This window comes from Mandrillus leucophaeus, unplaced genomic scaffold (genome assembly GCF_000951045.1).
Source record: "Mandrillus leucophaeus isolate KB7577 unplaced genomic scaffold, Mleu.le_1.0 Scaffold40, whole genome shotgun sequence".
In the NCBI taxonomy this organism is placed as follows: Eukaryota; Metazoa; Chordata; class Mammalia; order Primates; family Cercopithecidae; genus Mandrillus; species Mandrillus leucophaeus.
Window position 1 is genome coordinate 1,592,188 of NW_012104254.1, and position 26,485 is coordinate 1,618,672.

Sequence of the window (26,485 nt, forward strand, 5' to 3'; positions counted from 1 at the left end):
AAAAAAAAAAAAAAAAAAAAGTTGGGACAATGTAATGTGGAGTTTTTATTAACTTTCTCTACTTTGTTTTTGCAATTAGTGTTAAGTTGTCATTTTTTTTTTTTTTGGGGAAGAAGGGAGGGATGAAGGAAGCGAGGAGAGGGAGGGGAGGACAGACAACAAATAATCCGAAAACAAATAACAATATGGCAGCAGTAAGTCCTTACTTATCAATAACAACATTGAATGTAAATGGGCTAAATTCTCTAATCAAAAGAAATATAGTGGTTAAATGGATTTAAAATACAAAACCCAGCCAGGCATGGTGGCTCGTGCCTGTAATCCCAGCACTTTGGGAGGCCAAGGAAAGAGGATTACTTGAGCCCAGGAGTTTGAGACCAGCCTGCGCAACACAGTAAGACTCTGTCTCTATAAAGAAAAAAAAAATTTTTTTAAAGTGAGAAAACAAGACCCAACAATCTGTTGCCTACAAGAAACACTCTTCACCTATAAATACATACATATGCCTAAAATAAAGGGATGGAAAAAGATATTCCACACAAATGGAAACCAAAAAAGAGTAGGTGTTGCTATATTTCTATCAGACAAAATAGATTTTAAGAGAAAAATATAAAAAGAGACAAAGATTGTTATATAATGATAAAGAGGTCAACACAGCAAGAGGATATAACAATTATAATTGTATATGCACCCAACACTGGAGTACCCAGATAAGAAAAGCAAATGTTATTAGAACTAAAGAGAGAGTTAGACCCCAATACAATGATAACTGGAGACTCCAGCACCACACTTTCAACATTGGGCAGATCGTCCAGACAGAAAATCAACAAACACCCAATTTAATCTGCACTGTAAACCAAATAGACCTAATTGATATTTACAGAATATTGCATCCAATAACTGCAGAATACACAATCTTCTCCTCAGCACATGGATCATTCTTGAGGATAGACCATATGCTCAGCCACAAAACAAGTCTTCAAAAAAAATGTTTTTAATTAAAATCAGGCCAGACATGGTAGCTCATGCCTGTAATTCTAGTATTTCAGGAGGCTGAGGTGAGTGAATCACCTGAGTGAGGAGTTTGAGACCAGTCTGGCCAACATGGTGAAACCCCATCTCTACTAAAAATACAAGAAAAATTAGCTGGGTGCAGTGGCAGGTACCTGTAATCCTAGCTACTCAGGAGACTGAGGCAGGAGAATTGCTTGAACCTGGGAGGCGGAAGTTGTATTGAATCGAGATCATGCCGCTGCACTCCAGCCTGGGTGACAGAGCGAGACTACGTCTCAAAAAAAAAAAAAAAAAAAAAAAAATTGAAATCATATCAAGTATCTTCTCGGACCACAATGGACTAAAACTAGAAATCAGTAACGTGGAATTTTGGAAACTATACAAACGCTTGGAAATTAAATTATATGCTCCTGAATAATCAGTAGGTCAATGAAGAAATTAAGAAAGAAAATTTAAACTTTCTTGAAACAAATGAAAATAGAAACACAACATACCAAAACCTGAGGAATACAGTGAAAGCAGTACTAATAGGGAAGTTTATGGCTATCAGTGACCACATCAAAAAAGAAGAAAAACTTCAAATAAACAACCTAATAGTGCATCTTAAAGAACTAGAAAAGCAAGAGCAAACCAAAACCAAGTTAGTAGAAAAAAATAATAAAGATCAGAGCAGAAGCCAATGAAATTGAAATGAAGAAAACAATACAAAAGATCAATGAAACAAAATATTGGCTTTTTGAAGAAATAAACAAAATTGACAAATCTTTAGTCAGACTAAGAATAAAGAAGATTCAAATAAATAAAATCAGAGACAAAAATGGTGACAACTAATACCACAGAAAATCAATGGATCATTAAAGACTACTACAAGCAACTATATGCCAATAAGTTGGAAAACCTAGAAGAATCAGATACATTATTAGACACATACCACTTACCAAGATTGAACCATGAAGAAATCCAAGAGTTTGTTAATTAAAAGTGTTTCATATTTACAGAAAGATTTGTAGAAACTTAGAGAAACAATTTTTATGCAGTTTATTTTTTTCTGATTTTAAATTAATACATGCTATAATCAGCAGATATATATTCATATTTTCACATAAATATACATACAAAAATTGTCATAGGTGCACTATTCAGAATAGCCCTGAACTAGAAACAATCTGAATGTTCATCAACAGAAGAATGGAAAAATTGTGACCTATTCATACAACAGACATTACACAACAAGGACAATGAAGGAACTACAACTTTGTGCAGTCACATGTATGAATCTCACAAACATAATTGTGAGCAAAGTAAGCCAGGCACAAATGAGAACACATTATATGATTCCACTTATATAAAACTGAAAATTAGACAAAATAAATCAGTGATGTTGGAAGTCAGGATGGTGTTTACCTGTTGGGATGGTGGAGATAGTAGTGACCAAGAGTAAGGCACAAGAGCAACTTTGGGGTGGTAATATTGTTCTTTTCCTTGATCATACTCACATAGGTTACATAGGTGTTGATTTTGTGAAAATTCATTGAACTGTAAACTTACCTACTTTTCTGCATGCATATTTTTATCCTTATAAAGTTTACTAAATTACTTGTACATCCTTATGATAGGAAATCTAGAAAACAAAGTATGTAGTGTTAAAAAACAGTTTTCAAAATAAGGAAACATTATGACTGTCATATAAATATAAAATGAGCACATCAAAGGTTTTATTTAACTCATTAATTAATGAGAAAACCAGTAAGGTGTTATAGCTGGTTCAAATGGATTTGATTTACAGAGATCTGTATTACCTGCCAGACAAAATTTATTTGCATTGACACGAACAGAGATCATTTGCAGTTATAACAGGAAACATTTGTATTAATGTCAATTTTCTACATCTTAACCTCTTTCTCTTCAGAGTTGTAAAATAGTCTAATCAAAGACTAGTCAAAGACAACGAAAGCAGAAATGAATGAATGAACTAATCAGGACACCCACTAAATTTCAAAGGCTTTAACATTTTTTCTTACAATACGGTAAAATCAAAACAACCTGTAATCCCTCTATTCAGCGGTAATCTATATATGCACAATTTTGTGCCATAGTTTTAAATATTACATAAGAATTGTCTTATATCTAGAGCAAAATTACTTAATTAAAATTTTTTGAAAACAACTTTTCATACTGAGTGCAGAGGTTTTTTTCCCCTGTGTTCTAAAAAGCCTCTGTTCACATTTCTGGTTATTTTCTTAACATATTTTCTTAGAAGGAAAAGTATTGGATCAAAAGATATGACCATTTTTAAGACTCTTGATACATATTGCCAAGTTGTTGTGGTTGTTGTTGTTGTTGCTGTTTTTGAGACAGAGTCTCGCTCTGTTGCCCAGGCTGGAGTGCAGTGGCGCAATCTCAGCTCACTGTAACCTTTGCCTCCGGTTTCAAGTGATTCTCCTGCCTCAGCCTCCTGAGCAGTTGGGACTACAGGTGTGCACCACCACACCTGGCTAATTTTTGTATTTTAGTAAAGATGGGGTTTCACCATGTGGGCCATAGTCTCGAACTCCTGACCTCAAGTGATCCACATGCCTCAGTCTTCCAAAGTGCTGGGATTACGAGTATGAAACACTGTGCCCAGCCTTATATTGCCGAGTATTATAGGAATACTTTGCAGCACATAATTAGGTTGGAGGGTGAGAGGAAGCAAAAATCTTTCTAAGCTACTTTCATACTCCCAGAATTACTCCTGTCTGTAAGACTTGCAGGAGTAAAATATGTTTATAGTTTTATAACTACCCACCATCTGCTTTTTTCTCTTCCTTTGCTTTTGGACTTTGAGCAAAAACCCAGTACTTGCCTAAGGAAAAAGTGTGGGTTGGCACAGCAAACCACAAAAATCTCAAGTTCTAACCAAATTTAAGGCTACAAGAGGCTTCCCTGCACTGATGGCTTCATCTGTATTAGGTTATAAATCCCTTGAGGAATTTTCTAGGACCCAATTCAAACCCTGCTTCCCGTGTTTACACATATTTTCTGATCTGTTTTGCCAGTCTTGATTTAAAATATTCTGGCAGCCAGGCGTGGTGGCTCACGCCTGTAATCCCAGCGCTTTGGGAGGCTGAGGCGGGTGGATCATGAGGTCAAGAGATCAAGACCATCCTGGCTAACACAGTGAAACCCTGTCTCTACTGAAAATACCAAAAATTAGCTGGGAGTGGTGGCACACACCTGTAGTCCCAGCTACTAGGGAGGCTGAGGCAGGAGAATCACTTGAACCCGGGAGGTGGAGGTTGCAGTGAGCCAAGATCCTGCCACTGCACTCTAGCCTGGGCAACAGAATGAGACTCCATCTCAAAAAAAAAAAAAAAAAAAAATTCTGGCCAGGCGCTGGGGCGGGTGGCAGGTACCTGTAATCACGCCTGTAATCCCAGCACTTTGGGAGGCTGAGGCAGGCGGATCACGAGGTCCAGAGATCGAGACCATCCTGGCTAACACAGTGAAACCCTGTCTCTACTGAAAATACCAAAAATTAGCTGGGAGTGGTGGCACACACCTGTAGTCCCAGCTACTAGGGAGGCTGAGGCAGGAGAATCGCTTGAACCTGGGAGGTAGAGGTTGCAGTGAGCCAAGATCGTGCCACTGCACTCCAGCCTGGGCAACAGAATGAGACTCTGTCTCTAAAATAAAATAAAATAAAATAAAATAAAATAAAATAAAATAAAATATTCTATAAGCCACATATATCTAACCATGAGACCCAACTTAATTCAACTATTCTATCAATTGCCTACTAAGTGCCAGGAACTGTGGTGTACTAGGCCTAGGGTAAGTGGTGAGCAAAACAGACTGTTTCCTGCTATAGGAGCAGAAAGGTGTAGTACCTTTCTTCATCCATCGTAAGCGTCACAGTTGACACTCCTGTAACAAAAGACAGATTAACAAGATAAAAGCATAATAAATTTATTTAACCAAAGTTTTACATGACATGGGAGCCTTTAGAAATGAATAGCTCCCCCACACCCCCCCAAAAAAGAAATGAATATCCAAAGATGCAAGGAAAACTGTGTTTTTATGCTGAGGCTTGATGAAGAATGGACAGCCATGTAGAAATGTGATTGGACAAGAGTATGATCTTACTGTAATAGGCTGAGGAAGAAACCCAGCAAGGCCTGCCTTTCTGTTTAGGTTCTTCCAGGGGTCTCTTCATGTAGCATTCCTTCCTCCTGAGTATGGATAGGACCCCTCTGGAATGAGAGTCTTCAGGATAAAATGGAGAGCGTGACCTGGAGGTTTTATGACTTGCTTTGCAGAAGAGGGGTCCTAGTTTCTAGGACCTGCCATAGGGAAGAGGATTTCTCTCCTTGCTTTAGAGGAGAAAAAGGGGCAAGTGACAGGAGAGCAGAAGGTCAGAGAACACTGGCTTCTGAGGTCCTTCCAGTGTCCTTCAGTTTAAAGTACTACGCCAAGGGCCGACCGTGGTGTCTCACACCTGTAACCCCAGTACTTTGGGAGGCTGAGGCGGGCAGATCAATTGAGGTCAGAAGTTTGAAACCAGCCTTACTAACACGGTGAAACCCCGTCTACTAAAACACAAAAATTAGCCAGGCATGGTGGTGGGTGCCTGTAATCTCAGCTACTTGGGAGGCTGAGGCAGGAGAATTGCTTGAACTCAGGAGGCAGAGGTTGCAGTGAGCTGAGATCGCACTACTGCACTCCCACCTGGGTGACAGAGTGAGACTCTCTCTCAATAAATAAATAAATAAATAAGTAAAATAAATAAATAAGTAAGTAAAGTACTCAGCCAAGTGAGGTACCATACTTTGGGGTAACATGTCCTGAGTCCTGACACTGCGCTGAGGATTTAGAAAGGATGATTACCGTATACTATATAAAATATAGCCATATATATAGAAGGAAGATTATACATTTTAATGTCAGCTATTTATTATTTTGTTTTATTTCTTTATTTTGTAGAGACAAGGTCTTATTATGTTGCCCAGGTTGGAGTTCAGTGTCTATGCCTAGGCGCGATCATAGTGCCCTGCAGCCTTGAACTCCTGGCCTCAAGGGATCCTCCCGGCCTCATCCTCCCAAGGATATTTATTATTTTGTTATATTGGTAGGTAGGTCTCTTACCAACTGGATAAAATTCTCCTTAAAGGCAGGGGCCATGTCTTTACTTCTCTGGCATACTCCAAAGTGCTGAGCATTTAATAGGCATCCAGTGGAGAGCAACCCAGTTGAAAACATTAGTGCCTCATGTCTGCGTGAACCAAGCTTACCTTCTAGCTCCTCACAGAATCTCTGTGGGAATAAGTAACATGATTGGAAAACATGAAATAACTTATTATGTAAGTGATCATTTTATACTTTGTATCATCACCAATAGGTGGCACCATCAATTTTACAATTATATTTTCTGTTGTTTATAGCCCAAAATTGTATTTATGGTGTTTGTTCAATGGATGTTTATTGGACTCCATGTATGTAGAAACTGCTCAGCTCACCATTACTAACAGAGTAAAAATAAAAATATTACAGACACGCTTTATCATACTTTCTTTTCTAGTAATACCCTAAAACACATGTATTTCCACTTTCATATTTCATCCCCATTTTAAAAAAACAACATCTGAATCTTGGATAACAACACAAAAACAACGGTTTTACAATTTTGCCCTTTTGTGTGTGTGTGTGTGTGTGTGTGTGTGTGTGTGTGTATTCCAACCCAGCTTAATATCTGATTGTAAAAGGGGAAAAGGGATGCAAAAATCAATAAAAAGCAAATTTAAAAACCTGGGTTTTAGTGGGGGAAGGGGACCTACCAGCAGAATTTAACCCGAGTTGGCTTTCTAGTTAACACAATTTACCACTCCTGTCTTTCTTTCCTTTTGGAAGATAACAAAAGTTTGATCCAGGCACAGAAGAATTATTTCAACAGCGTCCAAGGCCGCACAATCCCATCTGGAGATAATAAAAGGCCCCATTTCTCTGTGTTTATTTCAAGAGGTTCGTTCTTTGGAATGACCTGAGGTTGCAAACTATAGAACAGTTGCCAGCTGAGGAGGACTGCAGCTTGAGTGCTACTCAGGAAGTCTCTATGGACCTGGGATAACTCTGAGATTTCCTTAGTGTAAAAGAGGCCCCTGTGCCCTTCCTTCTCTATAAGATGAGGGCAAAAAAAGGAACAAACGAGAAAAAGAGGGGAAAGGGAGCAGTGAGGAAATGGAACTGCAGTATTTGCATCAAATACCATATAATAGTCACTAATTCATGAATTTATCCACCTACTGCTGAGAGAAAAGGAAACTCTGCCCAAGTCTGTGCCTTTTTTTGAGACGGAGTCTCGCTCTGTCGCCCAGGCTGGAGTGCAGTGGCGCGATCTCGGCTCATTGCAAGCTCCGCCTCCCGGGTTCACGCCATTCTCCTGCCTCAGCCTCCCAAGTAGCTGGGACTACAGGCACCTGTCACCATGCCCAGCTAATGTTTTGTATTTTTAATAGAGACGGAGTTTCACCGTGTTAGCCAGGATAGTCTCCATCTCCTGACCTCGTGATCTGCCCGCCTTGGCCTCCCAAAGTGCTAGGATTACAGACGTGAGCCACCGCACCCGGCCGTCTGTGCCTCTTTTTACTGAATGTCTTTAAAAGTGTGATGAATGGTATTAGGGAGTTGGGAAGATGCAAAGAGGGAATATACAAGGGAAGGGTTTTTGTCATTCAGGAGCTTCCAAGCTAGTAAACCATAAGAGTGTCTTGTATATTGGTGGTTAGAAGTGTGGACTCTGGAGGCAGGTTGCTTTATTCATTTGAACCTCAACTCCACCACGTATGCACGTTTGTGCTAATTTCAAGCAAAGGGAAATACCGATCCACCTTTACACTACTCTGCAAAAAAGAAAAATTTTCTATCCTCCTCTGATGTTTGTAGAAATTCAAAATAAATTTTAAATGAAGTAAAGCAATGAGGCAAAGTTTTTATTTCAAACCATGAGCCCTTCTCTCCCCACTAGTTGAGAATCTCTATGATACTTATTCAATGTGATGAAAGATTGCTCAGGCTCAGAGAGGGGCAAGTTATGATTGGAGACAATGACTTTGCAACATAATCAATTCATCTAATTTTGCTATTACCTTGACAGCCTAGGTCCAGGAGCAAGGAAATTAGATGGTGTGTCCTATTCAGAGTTGGGATTGGCAAGACTGGCTCATGGGGCAGGGATGATGAAACCAGCATGCTGGTCAAAGCCTTTGTTAAATGTCTCCCCATGGAGCCCAGGCTCAGAAGGGGCTGTCCAGCCTTCTGCAGTCCTTCCTAGGCTGCCATAAAAATGTACCACTGGGCAGCTTCAAACAACAGAAATGTATACTTTCACAGTTCTGGAAGCTAGGAGTCCAAGACTAAGGGATTGGCGTGATTGGTTTCTTCTGCGGTCTCCAAAGGAGAATCTGTTTCATGCTTCTTTGCCAGCTTCTGATGGTGGCAATTTCTGGTATTCCTTGTCTTGTAGATGCATCACTCACATCTCTGTCTCCATCTTCACATGATGTTCTTGCTGTCTCTTTGCATCTTTACATGGCCTTCTTCACATGGACATTAGTCTTGTTGGATTAAGGGCCCACTCTACTCTAGTATGACCTCATCTTAATTAATTACATCTACAATGACACTATTTCCCCCAATAAGCTCACATTCTAAGGTACTGAGGGCTAGGACTTCAACATATCTCACTGAGGGGACAAAATTCAACCTACAACAGGCCTGATGGCAGGGAAGAGAGCTGAGTGTTGTAGGGGGAGAAGGAGGGACTGAGGGCTGGTCAGAGTGGCAGGGAGTACAGGGTGGAATTCTCAACACTCAGGAATGGTGGAGGTGGCTTTGGTCTCAAATTGATCCGAGTTTAGGATAACTATATTGGTTTATGCAGATTTAATTGTGCCTCCAGTTTTAGAACTTTTTTTTTTTTTTTGAGATAGGGTCTCGCTTCGTTGTCCAGGCTAGAGTGCGGTGGCGTGATCATAGCTCACTGTAGTGCTAACATCCTGGGCTCAGCCTCTTGATTGGCTGGGACTACAGGCACACTGCACTATGCCCAGCTTTTTTTTGATTTGTGTAGAGATAGGGTCTCACTAGGTTTTCCAGGCTGGTCTCAAACTCCTGGGCTCAAGCAATTCTCCAGCCTTGACCTCCCAAAGTGCTGGGATTATAGGCATGAGCCACTGCACTCAGCCTAGAACACCATTTTTTAACCATCAGAACTTGACTTGGATATGTGAGTTAAGTGCTTTACTAAAGTCCCAGTGTAGATGGATTCAGTCCTCTCCAGAGGCTTGGGGTGCTAATCTGGTTGAAAATGAGAAGCTCGGGGACTTGTCTTAAGCTGAACTTTATGGCAAGCTCATCATGTTTACATTCTCTTATTGCCTGGATCCAAGAGCATCTCCTGGGTTCTTCCTGTTAGAATGCTGAATGTCCATGGAGAGTTTAAGATGAGGAAGACGACGGCTGTCTCCCAGCTGAAACTGGTGCAGCAGATCATGCAAAGTAAAACCTCAGCAGCTTTGATGAAATAGAGCAGAGGGCCTGGGTGTCTGTCAACTCCAAGTGGAAGATTTCCCCCAGCTTTCTATGTAACTGTGCTTCCACTGGGCAAGCCAGACATAGACTTGAATGTCATCACAATTTGTGCCTGTGACATATTTCCCCAAGAACAGCACAAATTGAACTTTTACATTCTTCATAATATGGAAGGAAAGGTATTGACTGAGCCACTCCTTTAAGCCTCAAGACATCTCATATATATTTATATGGATACATACATGAATATATATATTCTGTCATAATAACATATTCTATTATTATCTTTTTATTATAGCACAATGTTAGGATAGGCTACACAGGCTGCAATTAACCCCCAAATAGAAGTTTATATTATGCATCATAAGCCAGTGCAGGGGCTCTCCTCGGCAACATCTCTAAGTGGTGACTTGGAGGTTCAGGCTCCTTTCATCTTGAAATGCCATCATCTTCAGCATTTGGCCTCAACAGTTGCCAGAGAAGGAGAAGAGAGTATGTATAAGATCACACTGCAGGATCTGTGGTAGGTCTGCAAGCACTGCTATCACATCTGCCAAATCCCGTTAGCCAGAACCCAATCATATGGCCCCATCCAAACTGCAAGGGAAGCCTGGGAAAGGTCTTCTTGTATGCCAGGAAGAGAAAATGAAATTGGCAAGTATGTCGCCAGTCTTTGCTACAAGTTTCTACATGTTGAAATTATTATCTATATTTTTCTTCTGATTATGCTTAGCATTTGATACTATGTAGACTGCCTTGTTGAGTCCCACTGTATTTCATAACATCCACATGCAGCATCCCATTCCTCACAACAGGACTAGGAGTGGTCATGAGAAGTTTGATCACCCACTTTATGGATGGAAACCCTGAGGCCCAGAGCAGTTACATGGCTTGTCCAAAGTTACATACCACTGTTAACTTAAAAACACACACAATTTATAAATTTAGACAAAGAAAGAGGAGACTTGATTTCTTATAAAGGGTTATAACCTTCAAGGTGGCTATCCCACAGGCTGGGAAGCACAGCTTTCAGCAGAAGCCCAGAGACAAGCACTTTGAAGACAGAGGGGTTGGGATGGAGCTTTATGCTGAACAGGTTGACCAAATATAATATTTAACAGGTTACAGGAGGAGCTGTGAATATGAATGAAGGTGGTCCTGACACATGCATATTGAACAAACATGTATGTAACACATGACCCATGTTCACTTTGGGATGGAGACTTAACATTTCAATGTATTACAGTTAGGCCCTACACATCAAAAGGTCGTTTCAGGACACAAAAGCTCACAAGTACACAATCTCTGTAAACTAGTCAGAATCAGTCCATGGTTGGTGGTCTTATCAGGAAAAAGTTATTAAGATTAGTCTCTCATCCAATGAAAGATGTAGTTATGGCTGGTGGAATGGGAGTTCAGTTGGGCAGTCTATGAGCAGGACGATTTGCAATTGTTTAAGTATTGCTTATCTTGAGGCCAGTGCTTGTTTAGCTGCTAGAGAAAAAGAAAATCCTTGTGGCAGTTAGAGCACAGTTTCTTCCTTAGGTGTAGGAGTACATGACTTCCCCTCACCTGGCATAGCCTTAGGTCCTGTTTATAATTTGGTATCTTATTGCCACAAAGAATCTGTTCTGTGAGTCATGTGATCTCTACTGGAACATTAATGCTGCTTAGTTGTTGTGTCTAAACCACAGAAGAGAGGGGGAGTATCATTAGACATGTCTGACCTCCCATCATAGCTGGGAACTAGACTTAAATTTTTTTTCTGGGGTCCTTTTGGCCACAAGGGGGTCCACTTAGTCAGTGGGGGACTTGGGATTTATTTTTAGTTTACACTGCTAAGTGACAGAGCTTTTCTTCTTTCACTCTGAGGTTACTGGTCTCTCTCCCTTGCCACATTGTCTTCCCCAGAGGCTCAAACTGGATGCCCAGCTCTCAGTGTACAAACTCAGGCATGCAAGAAATATATCTTTATTCTTTTATTAATCTACCTAATTTATATTTTAAGCCTCCACTCTATGTTGGAAGGTGTCAGCAATGAATTTCATCATTTTGGTATTTCTCTACCTTTAAAGATATGTTTACATTTGGGGTGGGATGAAGGCTTGGTGGAGGGGTGGGTGGTTAGGTTGTGCCAAGGTATTGGGAAATCCATTTGTTCCTCATGTCAGCTGTTTGAGGAGGCACCAACCCAGATGTCCACAGTTCCTTCTGGCCTTCCTTTACCAATACTGCTGCACCTGTGCCTCCTTCCTCTTTGCATGGCCCATTTGTGCCCAGCATCTCCCTGCTATTTTGGGGCCACTCCAGGGTCTGGGAAGTTCTATAGGCTTACAACATACAGTCTTTCTTCTCTCCAGCTTGCTGCCTCCCTAAGACACAGAGGTAGAGAAGTAGGAAAGGACCCACCCTACCCAGGCCTTTGCCCTCTCACTTTTCATCCATCCTTCTTCCCACTGGTGGAGGGATGTGTTTCTAGTCTTCCAGGGAAGCCCCTCTCTCCTCAAACCATTTTCTTCCAAATACTTTGGCTTTATTCCAAATCCTCTCTAGTCCTCTGAGATTATTTTATAACACAAAACACAACTTACAGAAGTTGTGCTGTTGTTTTGCTGTCTAAAGTCACATTATTTCCCTACCTTGAGGCAATAGGACAAGGGCTTGCTGTCCAAGGCATGGAGGCAGGGAGGAAGGGGTAGGGGAATACTAAGAAAAAAAAAAAATTTATTGATCACATGTGTATCACATTTAACTTTATCAGATCCTTGTGAGGTGAGCATCTGTATGTCATTGTTCTGAAACTAACAGTGAGGGGACGAAGCATTGATGGGAGTTCTTACAATATATTTGGGAACTCGCAGGTGAGGGCCTCTCCTGCCTGATTGGTCTTTAAATGTACCATCCCAACCCACCCACCTCAATCCCCATGTCTTGATCCTGCAGTCTTGGTGATCAAGCTTTCGGTTAAGAATTGGGCGATCATGAGCTAGTTAATCCAATTAAAAAAAAAAAAAGAATTAGGATCTGGGCTCAGAAGTCCCACAGCTGTGAAAGGCTGGCCATAGATTACTAGCCTTCTAAATATGGAACAGATTATTCCTTTCTCTGGCTATTTAAGTCTCACCTGCCTCAGTTATCAACACTGCCTCATCCTGCCTCAGTTATCAACACACGCCCTAGAGTAAATCTGTTCCCTGGGGGCGGAAATAGAAGGGGCTTGTCACGGTACACTGATGAAGGGAAAGGAAACATTAAGACGGTTTAAGTGGAAAGGCCACACATGGCTTGTACTAGAGAGACACCATGCTAAAGCAAAACGTCATTTAAAAAAATTCTGACTTGTCATGTGCTCAGAAATGCTCAAATGGGTACAACCATCACCAGGGTGGGACGGGAGGGCAGGGGGAAATAAAATATGAAGCATCAAAAAAAAAAAAAAATTCTGACTTGTATTTGTGAAATTCAATAGAATCCTATTCATTAAATGGATTTTAAAATCATTTCAAAGCACATTCGGCTTTCAAAAGATGTTTGTTTACAGAATACTGTTGGCTTTTGGTCAAAAAATGAAGTTTCGGTAACGCATAGTAACAACTGTAGTGTAATTACTGGCCGCAAAATACCAGGTGCCAGACCAACCCTTTTCTAACCATTTAAGAGAGCCAAGCCAAGCAAAAATGCCCAGCCTAGCCTTACCCAGAAGTTCAAAAGCTCGGCCTTTGTTACCAGGAAAAAATTAATTCAAAGAGCAAAGCCATTATTAGGCACAACCAGGTATTCTGTTGTAAACATCTTTTGTTAATACATGTTGAAAGCTGAACTTTCTCACATTTGAATGAAAGAGGGCTGCTTAAAGAGAGTTTAAACCAAGCCAGGTTCAAGATTTTTTTTCTTTTCTTTCTTTTTAGATTTCTGACATCATATCTGTGGGATCCACACAGTGGGGAGGTGCTGGCCTTGGAATCCATGGTTCCCCAGCTTTCATTTTAATTTAGAATTACAGTGTTCTCTGTTAGCGTCAAGGGAATGAACCTGAAGAGAAAAGACCAAACATAGGATGGTTACAGGGAAGAAAAATATGAAAAGACCTAGAGATGCACTTCCTCATTGTATGTAAGGAACCTATTTCCTAGAATCCTATAAAAAGCTCAAGTGAATTTGCTTCAGTTAATAAATGTGATTTAATTATAATGATAATACCACAGCATATGTTTTGTTTCCTCTTTTTTAATTGCTTCCTGTTAATTATTGAGAGAAGAAATTCAGTGTAACTTTTTTGTATTCTGATAATGATGAGGCTGTCTCATGTATTCTGTATGTGCTTCACAATGTATGCGTATATGTGTGTATATAGTTAAGTTGAAGAAGATGGCCATGTGTGGTCGCTACAGACAGATGTAAGGCTAAAGAAGGGCCTCCATGGTGTTAGAGCAAAACCCCATCATAAAAAGCTCTTTGCTATACTTAGGACCTGATTGTATCGGAAGGAAAAACATTCAGTCTTGGAATGACCTGAAAAACCTATGGTATGAACCTACTCCCCTTTCCTCACCCTGGTATTAGAATGAAGTTCTACAGTTCAGCTAAAGTGACCAATTCACTTTGGTTCATCCATGTTCCATGTCTCAGGAAGACAGGAAGAGTCTGGGCTACCCTAGGTTCAGCTGATGGAGTCTAATGGCCCTGTATGCCTCTTCACCAGTAGGATAGTGGTGGCTGACATCACTGACATGGACTGTGGGGCTGGGACTGTTCTGATCACCTTATGTGTCCCTCTCATTTGGTCCTCACAGTGTCCTGAAAAGTTTGGTGGCTATCTGCGTTTCACACATGAGGAAACCAAGGAAAAGGGAGAGTAAGCTATTAGGTTGAACTACGTGGAATTCCTGTTTGTGTAGATCAAAAAGGTTAAATATCAGCAAATGCATATTATTCAACCTACAACTTGCCCAATATCACAGAGTTGGTAGGTGGTGACCCCAGAGTTTGAACTCTTAACTACCCAGGATCATAGCTACATATCTATATTACAGATGACAGACCCAGGCTCAAAGCAAATGCACTATTTTATTTTATATATATATCAGTAATTAGTAAATTGTGTCCTTTCTTCTCCAGTCTGTGGCTTCAACTGCTGATTTTATTCAGGTCATAGTGTGAAAGTTGGCTCAAGTCAGACAAGACTGCCCTGCCTGTGGCCTGTTCCTGCTGCGCAGCTAAAAGCAGCTCATCAAACCAGCTCTTTCAAGCTGGCTGCCTCAAAACCTGCCTGCCTAAAAATATCTTTCTCTCAGATGGCACACAACCATACACTCCATCTCCCCAGCTGAGCTTCCCACCGTTAGAACGACTCAGCTACCCACATGCCTTCCACCCAAGCCATTGTTAAAATTCAACTGTGAACCCTATAATTCTCTCCTGTTAACACACTAATGATTAGTTTATCAGGTTACATGAACTCGATCTTGGATCAAGTGAAGTTTGTTTGGGCCTTGAGCTACAGATGGGTAAGGTCAGGTGCATGAGAGTGAATCATGGACCATTAGATGTGGCAGTAACATTAGAAGCTGCACTGGCCAGTCCCAGCATTTTACAGACGAGGCAACTGATGTTTAGGTGCCAAAGCCTAGGTGTCTTGACTTCAGGGTGACCAATCATCCCAGTTTGCCTGGGACTGAGGAATTTCCTGGCTGTAGAACTTTCAGTGTTCAAACCTGGAAAGTCCCAGACAAACTGGAACAGACTGACCACCGTGCTTATTTGGGAGCCCAAAACTCTTCCACTTGTCTGGACAAGTCAGGTTTGAGCGCGCCCTTGCAGTAAGACTCCCCAGGCTGCTTGGTACAGCTCAAAAATGCCAGGTGGGGAAATGACCACTAACCTGGTTTACCAAGGCTGGGTTCCCTTCAGTCTCTAAGCATGGACTTGGATGCCATGCGGGAGCAGCCATATTGCCCCATGACTGACCAAAGTGTTGGCCTCTTGGGCCACAGCATTTAGGGAAGCTGGTTTCATAGAGATGGTCTCAGAAAATAAGGCTGTGGTATGGTTTATGTACTTCATAGAGATAGGGCCACTGTGTCAGTCACAGCTCTGTGGTTCTCAAAGCCTGTGGGTGGAGTGCTGCTGCTGTTTGTCTCTGCTGCACATGGCTGCACAGAGGTTGGGAATGGAGAAGTATTTGGGCAGGGAGATGGATCAGCAGGGTTCCCCGTGCTATCATCATTTCCTTTTTTAGAAGTTTTGTCATTTAGAGGTTTTGAATCTTGCAATAAGCGGTCATCCTTGATTAACTTTGGACTTTTTCCCTTAAATGTCAGCCACCTAATTTTAAACTTTTTCCTGGTTTTACTTCTCCTCCCAGGCTATTTTGTCCTCAGTCCTTGGTTGCTTGGCAGTTGTTTCCAATATAGCGCCTCCTGCTTTCTGTTCAGCTGGGATCCAGCTCTAGCTCATGCCCTATACATGGGGCCTATGTGTGTAAACTAAAGAAGGGAAGGAGGCTGGGCGTGGTGGCTCACGCCTGTAATCCCAGCACTTTGGGAGGCTGAGGTGGGCGGATCACGAGGTCAGGAGATCGAGACCATCCTGGCCGATGTGGTGAAACCCTGTCTCTACTAAAAATACAAAAATTAGCTGGGCATGGTGGTGCATGCCTGTAATCCCAGCTACTTGGGAGGCTGAGGTAGGAGAATAACTTGAACCAGGGAGTCGGAGGTTGCAGTGAGCTGAGAGCACGCCACCACACTCCAGCCTGGGCGACAGAGCGAGACTCCGTCTCAAAAAAAAAAAAAAAAAGAAGGAAATCAGGAGACAAGTAAGGAATAACACAAGAATCCCAGCCAGGCAAAATTGTTAGTGCAAGTTCTCTTCAATATTCTCTTTCCTGCATGCATTGTTTTAACATACCCCCAAACCCACCTCCACTTCCATCCCTACCTCTACACACATCTACGAGCATCTAAACTTCCCACGATCCACGCTTGCTCTCAACCATCACTAAAATGGCCTTAGTGCCCAAATAACAAATTTACTGACCTGGTAAACGAATCCCTGATGATGGGGGTTAAAGTTAGAGGTGCAGCCCTCAGAAGTGAATCTTAGCTTTGATCTTTATAGTTAATATCCTGCCGAGGCTATCTTAACACTTTAATAAATGTAGTTCTTATGGAGGAACTGTGGCGCTGGGAGGGCAGGTAGTGGCAGGAAGCATACTGGAGGATTATTTTCGGAAGAGCTCTGTGATGAGCTCTTTTTTTCTTTTTAACAAAGAAAAATACAGGATGCCCAGTTGGATTTGAATTTCACATAAACAACAAATAATTTTTTGGTATAAATATGCTCCATGCAATATTTGGGATATACATATACCAAAAATTATTTCTTATCTGAAATTCAAATTTAACGGGGCATCCTGTATTTTACCTGGCAATTCGTTCTGTGACCTGTGATGGCTCCTAAATGTGCAGCCTGTGCAGTAGAGGGGCAGGATTGCTGTGGAGTTCAGAAGTTTCCAAATTCTGGCAGAAGGCAACCACCCCTTCAGGGAGGGCATTGCACGATATAGTCAAGTGAAATTACTGCCCCCACAGCCAACCCTGCTGATGCCTGCGGGCATCCAAGGCAGGCCTGAATGGAACATGCCCGGAGACTGGCCAAGGTGCCAGTAAAGTGGGTGTGTTCTGCCAGATCCTTCCAAGAACGTAAAGTGTCTAGTTCTGGTGCTGACAATTGACCTAATATCCACCACACTAGAACACTATTTTTAGGTCTGAGGAAGGAGTGCAAGATTTTAAAAATAAGGTAGTAGATATAGGGAAATTACATTCAAGAAGCTCAATCCTGAATGTGAGTTTAAGACCAGGAAATGCAATATATTAGATCTAGCAAAGGTTAGTACAAGTAGCTTTCCATATATAAATTCCTAACACTGACCATGCATGGTGGCTCACATCTGTAATCTCAGCACTTTGGGAGGCCAAGGTGGGCAGAATCACTTGAGGCCAGGAGTTCAAGACCAGCCTGGCCAACGTGGTGAAACACCATCTCTGCCAAAAAATTAAAAAAATTAGCCAGATGTGGTGGTACGCATCTGTAGTCCTAGCTACCTGGGAGGCTGAGGCACGAGAATTGACTGAACCCGGGAAGTAGAGGTTGCAGTGAGCCAAGGTCGTACCACTGTACTCCAGCCTGGGTGACAGAGTGAGACTGTGTCTCAAAAATAAATAAATAAATAAATAAATAAATACCTAAGACTTTTCTTTCGCTTTTTTTAATGAACAAAGGTAATGCTACCAGCTTTAGGAAAATTGCCTTTACCACCCATAATGTTTTGTTTTCAAGTAATAAAGACAGAGGCTATTTTGTTGTCTGCTATTAGTTTCCATATATAGCCTACAGTTATACCCTGTCTGCACGTCCAGATCTACTCTCTACCCTTCTCTGTCCTGCTCTATCCTCTGGGAAGCTGACCCCTTATGGACTTCTTTCCCTTCTGGATTCTGATTGGGGCCAGCTAGTGGGAAACAACAATAAGAGATCAGATGGTGGGAAGACAGAAAGATCAGAAGAGTAGCTTTATTCTTGTTGATATTTATTAAAATGCTCATGGTTTCAACAACCTGGTAAAAAGCACTCAATAAAATAGAAGCAGATTCATACTTCTTTAACATGATACAACACATCTAGCCGGCATTCTGCTTGATGGGGAAAGGCTAGAGGTAGCCCTAATAAAGATAGGAATAGACGGAGTGCTCACTATCATAATTACTATGTAAAATTTTACTGAAGGTACTAGCCATCATGACTTGGCTTTATAAAAACTTCAAGTATAAATATAAGAATGTAAGAAAAATATTTTCACTATTTGTAGATGATGTGACTCTGATTTCAAACCCAAGAGACTCAACTGAAAAATTATTATAAACAATAAGACAATTCAGTAAAGTATAAAGGTGGAAAATTAATATAAAGAAACCAATCAATCTTATATGTGCAAATAATAACCTACTGGAGGATATAAGGATGAATGACCTTATTTAAAGTAGCAATAGAAAAAAATAAAATACTTAGGAACAAATTTAACAAGAAATGGGCATGTCCTATATGTAGAGAACTTTAAAATAAAACCAAGGAACCCAAACAAGGTTAGAATAAATAGAAAGACATACCTGGGTAGGAAAACTAAAAATTGTTAAAATGTCATATCTCCCTAAGTTAATTTAACATTTTAACACAATTCCAATAAAAAGTACCATTTTTTCCCCTTTCAAATTTGACGAGAGAGTTTTCAAATGTGTATGTGTGAGGGAGAAAGTGGAATGGTTATTTGACAAGAGAGTTCTCAAATGTATATGTGTGAGGGAGAATGTGGAATGGTTAGCCCTACCGGATATTAAAAAACATTATAAAGCCTCAGTAGTTAAAACAGTGTGGGACTGGTCCATAAATGGACATACAGATCAACAGAATAAATGAAAATGTTCCGACATAAATCCAGATACACACAGGAATTTGTATACGATGAAGGTGATATTGCAAATCACTAGGGAAAAGAGAGACTGACTATTCAATATATGGTATTGAACTAGTTGTAACAAGTTAGCCTAGTTCTAGGCAGGCTGTAACGAGGTAGCCATCTGGAATAAAACCGGATCTCTACTTTATACTATACACTAAATTACAAAGACATCATATATTTAAATGTGAAAAACCAAATTAAAATTACTAGAGGAAAATATGAGAAAATGCCATTATAACCTTGAAAGGTCCTTGTAAATGTGACTTAAAATATATAAGCCATTAAAAATTGATCAATTATGTAAAAATAAAAAATGTCTGTGTGGCAAAGAAACAAAATCACCATAATCAAAGTTAAAAGACAAATGACAAACTGGGAAAAGTATTTTCAACTCATATCACAAAGTACGAATGTCCCTTATATACAAAACACTACTAGAAATAAATAAGATTTTAAAAATCAACAACCCGAGAGAAAAATGGGCAGTAATATGAATATGTTTGTCACATTTTCAAAAATCTAAAAGTTTGACAATCTAACTTATGGTATTATACATCAGTACAACTCCATAATTTGGCAAGATCTCTCAGTCTTATAAGTGCACATATCCTCGACCCAAGAGGCACTTTTTAATGACTTTATCCTGTGAATATACTTGACACATAAAATGACCTATTATTAATAATTAAATTTATTTAATCATTTCATAATGTGTGTGTATATATATATATCATAACATCACATTGTACCCCATCAATATATACAATTATCATTTGTCAATTAAAATAAAATTTTAAAAATCATTTAAAAAATGGCCAGCCACGGTGGCTCACACCTGTAATCCCAGCATTTTGGGAGGCCAACGTGGGCGGATCACCTGAGATTAGGAATTCGAGTCCAGCCCGGCCAACATGGTAAAACCCCATTTCTACTAATAATACAAAAATTAGCCAGGCGTGGTGGCGCTATAGCGCCTGTAGTCGGAGCTACTCAGAAGGCTGAGGCATGAGAATCATTTGAACCGGGAGGTGGAGGTTGTGGTGAGTCGAGATTGCACCACTGCACTCCAGCCTGGGTGACAGAGTGAAACTGTCTCAAAAAAAAAAAAACATTAGAAAATTACCTAGGTCAAGGTAACTTATTGCAGCATTACTTGTAAAAGCAAGATTAGAAACAATCCAGTGTTCATCAATATGAAACTAGTTAAATAAATCATGATGCATCCATGTAATTGAATATTATGCAGCTTTAGAAAGAAATACATAGAGGTGCAGCAGCTCATGCCTGTAATCCCAGCACTTTGGGAGGCCGCGGTTGGCGAATCATGAGGTCAGGAGATGGAGACCAGCCTGGCCAACATGATGAAACCCTGTCTCTACTAAAAGTACAAAAAATTAGCTGGGCGTGGTGGTAGGCACGGTAATCCCAGCTACTCAGGAGACTGAGACAGGAGAATTGCTTGAACCCAGGAGGCAGATGTTGCAGTGAGCAGAGATCGCGCCACTGTAGTCCACCCCTGGTGACACAGTGAGACGCCGTCTCAAAAAAAAAAAAAAAAGAAAGAAATACATAAAGAATGAAGATGTACCACATAGTATATTGATAAACAGTACAAACCTCCAAGACATTTTTAATGAAAGACACAAGATGTAGAACCATATGCACTGTTTGCTAACTTTTGTTTGAAAAATGAGAAAAATAGAGTATATATTTGCTTATATATATATACACATATGAGTATATTTATACAGAGTATATATTATAGTATATATAATATGATTATATATATAATATGAGTATATATTTGCTTATATATACATATGAGTATATATAGATAGTATATATTATAGTATATATAATACAATAGTATTTAGTATATAGAGAGTATATATTTGCTTATACATATATTCCTGGGGAAAAGTGAAGAGATTTAATGAATGGAAGATAGAGTAGGGAGATTAACTTTTTACTTTTTATATTTTTTACATATTGAAATCATGAGGATTAAATATTAAATATATATTAAATATATAAACAGTGCTTATTAAAAAATCAAACAATACAGAAATATGTAAGGTGAGAAGTAACGTTCCCCTACCCTTAAACCTGCCACTCAGAGAAAACCAACATGAATAGTCTGTTATATACCTTACGGGATTTAGTCATTGAGAAACAGATAGGAGACTCCAAAAAATTATTTATTAGGCAAGGAAAGCATTAGTTTCTGGGTCCTGGCAGTCACGTTGTTCTGGCACTGCCAAATCCACTTAGACCACATATAAGCAGCTGAGATAAATGTCGATCTCTTGCTGCAGGCCCACAGTGAGCTGCTCTCAAGAGACTTCACCCAATCCTACGGGAGTTCAGTCATATGTAAAATAAGAAGTTAGAAAATAATTCTGAATTAGGCTGGCATTTTAAAAGTGAATAGTAGAGGCCATTAACTCTACCAAATTAAGTATTATGGTAGATTTTAAATTAAGACATTAGCATTTCAGTAAATGAAAATGCTCGTGTAGTCTGCAAATTCTTGGCAGTAGTACCACAGAATTCAGCCAGTAAGGGCTCCTAAGTTACAAACATGAAAAGTCCCAAAGAACACAAAGAATTATTCTTTATTTTCCACTGCTAATATTAAAAATTTTAAAAAATATATTCTAGATGGAGCCTGCTAGTTCACTAGTGCAATAAAGCGAGCCTCACATTACTGAGACCTCCTCACAATCCTGTTCCTTTGCCTCAGAAAATTCCTGGATGAGTAGAATATGAATGTTATAAATATTTATTAACAAAAATATATACAAAATGAAATACACAGCCTTCCCATTTCAACATAAATACTGAGGTCTCTTGCCAAACCAGCAGTTGATATTTTAATACATGTGCCCTAATGCAACAAAACAGTGTTTATGCAACACTCTTTCCCGTCGTCTTATGAAAGCAGTCTGTTGATGTTGGAAAAAACCTTAGAAAGTTTAGTCATGCAATTGTTCATTCAATTAAGGAACATTTACCGAGTATCTCCACATAGCAGGTCAAGTAAAAAGTAACAGAGATAAGATGAATAGCACCATCTCCGGCTCTTGAATTTAAGTCTAAGCCAATTCTTTTATTTTTATATCAAAGAATCTCTAGGTTTCTCAAGTTCAGACCAGAACTCTTCATTATGTCAAATATCACGCATTTATAAAAAGAACTAAATATTTTATATTTGTAGGTTGGCAGTCGTCTATTCTTCCATCAATGTTGTTCACATAGTCATTTTTTGCTTTCAGATGATTATTTCAGAGGATCTGACTGCTCTTCATCTTCATTAATAACTTTAAATATGTTATGCCAGTTAGCCTCACAACAACCCTCATTTTACAGACTAGGAAACTTTTGTCAGTCATGCTGAATTACTTTCTCAGACTCTCACAGCTAGTATCTAAACTCAGGTCTGCCTGTCTCGCACTTATATTCTCTACACAATAGTAAACACCAGGATTTGTAGAAATGTAGGCTAGAGAAATTGTAATTTCTATTAATTACATGATTGTCATTTGTTAAAACCTCAGCTGCTTCACAGATAATTTCTTAGAGAAAAGTGTACTATGACAGTAAACACAATGTGTTTCTGAGGTTCATAAGACCATGAAATGATACTGGGTAACCGTTAGTTTCCGTCATTACAATATTGTACATTAAAATGATAAACATATAAGTGAAGTTACTATTTTGATCGTATTTCTTTACCCTTTATCATCAAACCTTCCTACAGCCTTATCTTTTGTTCATTTGAACTGCTTTCCTATACATCTTTTGACTATCCATGTTGTTTATTATATCTTTAAAGGTACCATAATATTTTATATTATATTATTATGTTTTTAAAAGATACTTGATCTTTCTTCTTCTAGTCACATTGGTGTGACTCTTCTCCTAACACACTCTTTCTACATAAGCCTTCTGAAAAATAAGGCATTCACTCGCAGTGAATGATCAATGCATAGCTCGCTCAGAGCAGGGTACACATTTTTGAAATTATGAAGGTGATCTGTAGTAAAAGACACAACTTGAGTTGAATATGATAATCTGATAGAATCTGGTGCTGATTGTCAGCTTTGAAGACCTCAGACTACAGAATCAGACTACAAAATCTTAGAGTGATATTCTTCTAGTGAGCCACTAGCAATCAGATAGAGGTTTCTAGGAGCCCTCGTATTTTCTGTTTTATGTATTTACAGATTTGGATCAAGAGCAGAGGGTTAGTAAGCCTTAATCAAGAAAGCAAAAACAAATACATGGAAATCTTAAATTGAATTCCAACATGAAAATTACGGCACAGTTTATACAGCTTTATGATATCCCAGTTGCATAAAATTATACTTCACCCTGCAAATAATGTCATACAATTAAATGAGGTCTATGGCAAATACTGTCATATAGATCACGATCCCCACAATGTTTAATTATTCACAAAGCATTGGGAGGTATCTTGGGGCCTGGCCCAGTGAAAAGAGCAAAGGTTTTGAAACAGCCAAATCTAGAATTTCACATGAGCTCTTCCACGGAATCTTGGCCAAGTTACTGAATCAGATTGAACTCAGCTTTATCACCTGTAAAATGGTTATTGCTAGTATCAGTAATGACACATATAAAGTGTTTGGAAGGAGAGCTTTGTACATAATGCTCAATAAACTCAAGTTTTACCTGAGGCACTTCACACAGTACACAACAGTATTCTTAAATTAAATTGAATTGATTATAAGGAGAGCAAGTGTTGGTATTATCTAATCTTCCAACCAGAGTGGGCAATTGAAAAGATGTATTTCCTGCTAATATAGCACTTACTTTCCCAGGAGGCTAGATTGGGCAAACTTTAGGAAGAAATGTCTCCATATATAGTGTACAAAAAAATCTCCCTCTAGCTTATGAATCCGTATTGTCACAAAACATCTATTCAGTGTTTAGAGCTTTTTTAAAAATAAAAAATAAAAAAATTACAGTGACTTTTTTAGGATAGATAATAGATATTTTAACCAATTTGATTTAAATTGTTAATGGTGTCATCTAGGAATTTAAGGGAAGAACAGTCAAGAAAAAGAAAGAAACAAGTAATAGTTGTTGCATCTCAATGCAGTTCAGAAAACATTAGTAGGTCCACCAGCGCGTGGTAGTAGAAAAAATTCTGAGGCACCAGTTGAAAGTTAAGGTTTGGTATTTTATAGTTTCCTTTTGTAAGAACTCAAGTTTGTGTTAAGTTGCATATTTATATTTTCTGGAATTTTTGTGTCATTTTATCAATAGTTAATAATATTGTTTCACCATAACTCCTCTTTGATTATGTAATCAGCAAAGTTTTTAACAATAAAGCATATTTTAGGAGTATATACCTTCCTCTCAGTCAATGTATAGAAAATATTACATTGTGTATTAAAACCACGGTGCCATGACAAGATGATCAACATCTTTAGTCATCAGGAAAATGCAAACTGTAACTACAATTGTGTGTGTATACTTATCAAATTGTATACTTTATATATACGTAATTTATTTTGTATCAATTAGACCTCATTAAAGGTATTTTTAAAATATTATGTGGATTTTGCAGAAAATGAAAAGAGAAACCCCTGACCTCAGCTATCAGGTTGGCTACATCAACTGTTTGCCTCTTTTGCATCATCAGCTACTTCGTGGCTCTGGGCAAGTGTGATGTTTTATTACTGGACTATAAGGACCTTCAGCGTAGAATCCATGTTTAACTCAACAGAGTCTTCCCTCAAACTCTCTCACTAAGTATTCAACTGTTGTTTTTAAAATGAAACATAAATTGCTTGGATCGTTTTTGGTGACTCATTTCAGAAAACATTTCTACCCAAATTCCCTAATGAACCCTTATGATTTTTTGAACTACGCATGGGACGCAGCATATCTTCATGCTTAAGAACTTTAAAGTCAGTGACTTGTTCAGCTACTTACTAACCGCTTGACCATAGATAAAATTATCTTGCCTCTTCAGGTCTCGGTTTCCTCATTTCTAAAGTGGGACAGTAAAGGATCTATGTCTTGGGTTTTCTTAGAGGATTAAATGATATAACCCATATAAAGTACATGGGCCATATTTAGCGCACAATAAATACTTGTTGTTTTTGTTGTGTTGTTATTGCTTTCCATATCCCTAATATGTTGTAGAGAAATCAAGAATCTAAAATTTCGGGTTATTATGCATAGTAAGCACACAAGAACTGTTAGCAGGGAAAAAGGCAAGTGAATTCACACATTCACCATTACAAAGTTTTGACAGTTTATGAACTCCAAAGACTAAAATATTCCATCTTTCATCAGGAGAAAGAAAACGTGATGAACAAGTTACCTGAATCTTACAGGAGGGATAGCTCTAAACCGACATTAATCTGCATGTTAGGCTTTTTAGAATCACACAGTTAGAGGAATTTAATTTATTGGAAGAAGCAAAAGGGTTTTAATACCTTATAGTCTTCTCAGGACATTTTGATTCTTGTTCTTAGATCTTTTCACTAAAAAAGAAAAATTAAAAATCTGCCGGTAGGTAGAGAGACTGAAGTTGCAAACAGCTCATTTACTTTCTCCCTACACTTCACACTGAAGTTCTTAAATGTAGAAATCCTGTTCTCCTATTTGTTTGCAAGTTTTCTCTCTAGTGAAAAATACTTCATCATTTTGTCCTTGGGGAATTAATTAAATAGAATATGGAAAAATGTCATCTTTAGGGAGTTTTGCTGTGAGTACTCTCAATAAATACAGCACAAGCCAAGAGACTCTACAGAGACCTGACCTAGAGTAGATGAAACCTGGGCCATTGTCAGATAGTCATTTCCTTGAGCTTTGAGCCAGTCACGTAATTGTTTTGTCACCTCTGATTTGTAATATTGGGCCTAATCGCATCTCCCTGATTTGTAGGGAGTGTTTATAAAATATATACAATAATTATTATCATTAAGCTAGATTATTAATCCCCTCCAAAAATAATGTGCTAACATGTCAACAAAATTTATGCCTTATCCTTTAGGTCTGGCCCAGTACTAGATTTGCCTTTAAAAGTCCAAGTTGGCCAGGCGCCATGGCTCACGCCTGTAATCCCAACACTTTGGGAGGCTGAGGCAAGTGGGTCACCTGAGGTCAGGAGTTCGAGACCAGCCTGGCCAACATGGTGAAACCCCATCTCACTAAAAAATACAAAAATTAGCTGGGCATAGTGTCACGTGCCTGTAATCCCAGCTACTCAGGGACTGAGGCAGGAGTGTCGCTTGAACCTGGGAGGTGGAAGTGGCAGTGAGCCGAGGTCTTACCACTACACTGCAGCCTGGGCAACAGAGCGAGACTCCGTATCAAAAAACAACAAAAAAGCAACCAAAAAAAAAAAAA

General features: G+C 39.2%; 2 protein-coding genes across 2 annotated transcripts in view; both read left to right on the forward strand.

Moving 5' to 3' along the window:
* The window catches only part of NFE2L2 (nuclear factor, erythroid 2-like 2), a 154,776-nt gene that overhangs the window by 87,080 nt on the left and 41,211 nt on the right, over positions 1-26,485 (forward strand). The window lies entirely within an intron of this gene.
* LOC105548025 (putative uncharacterized protein FLJ44553) lies at positions 11,598-13,104 on the forward strand. Its single transcript, XM_011991844.1, has one exon. It carries the CDS (start codon positions 11,598-11,600, stop codon positions 12,138-12,140), a length of 543 nt encoding a protein of 180 aa, XP_011847234.1. The 3' UTR covers positions 12,141-13,104.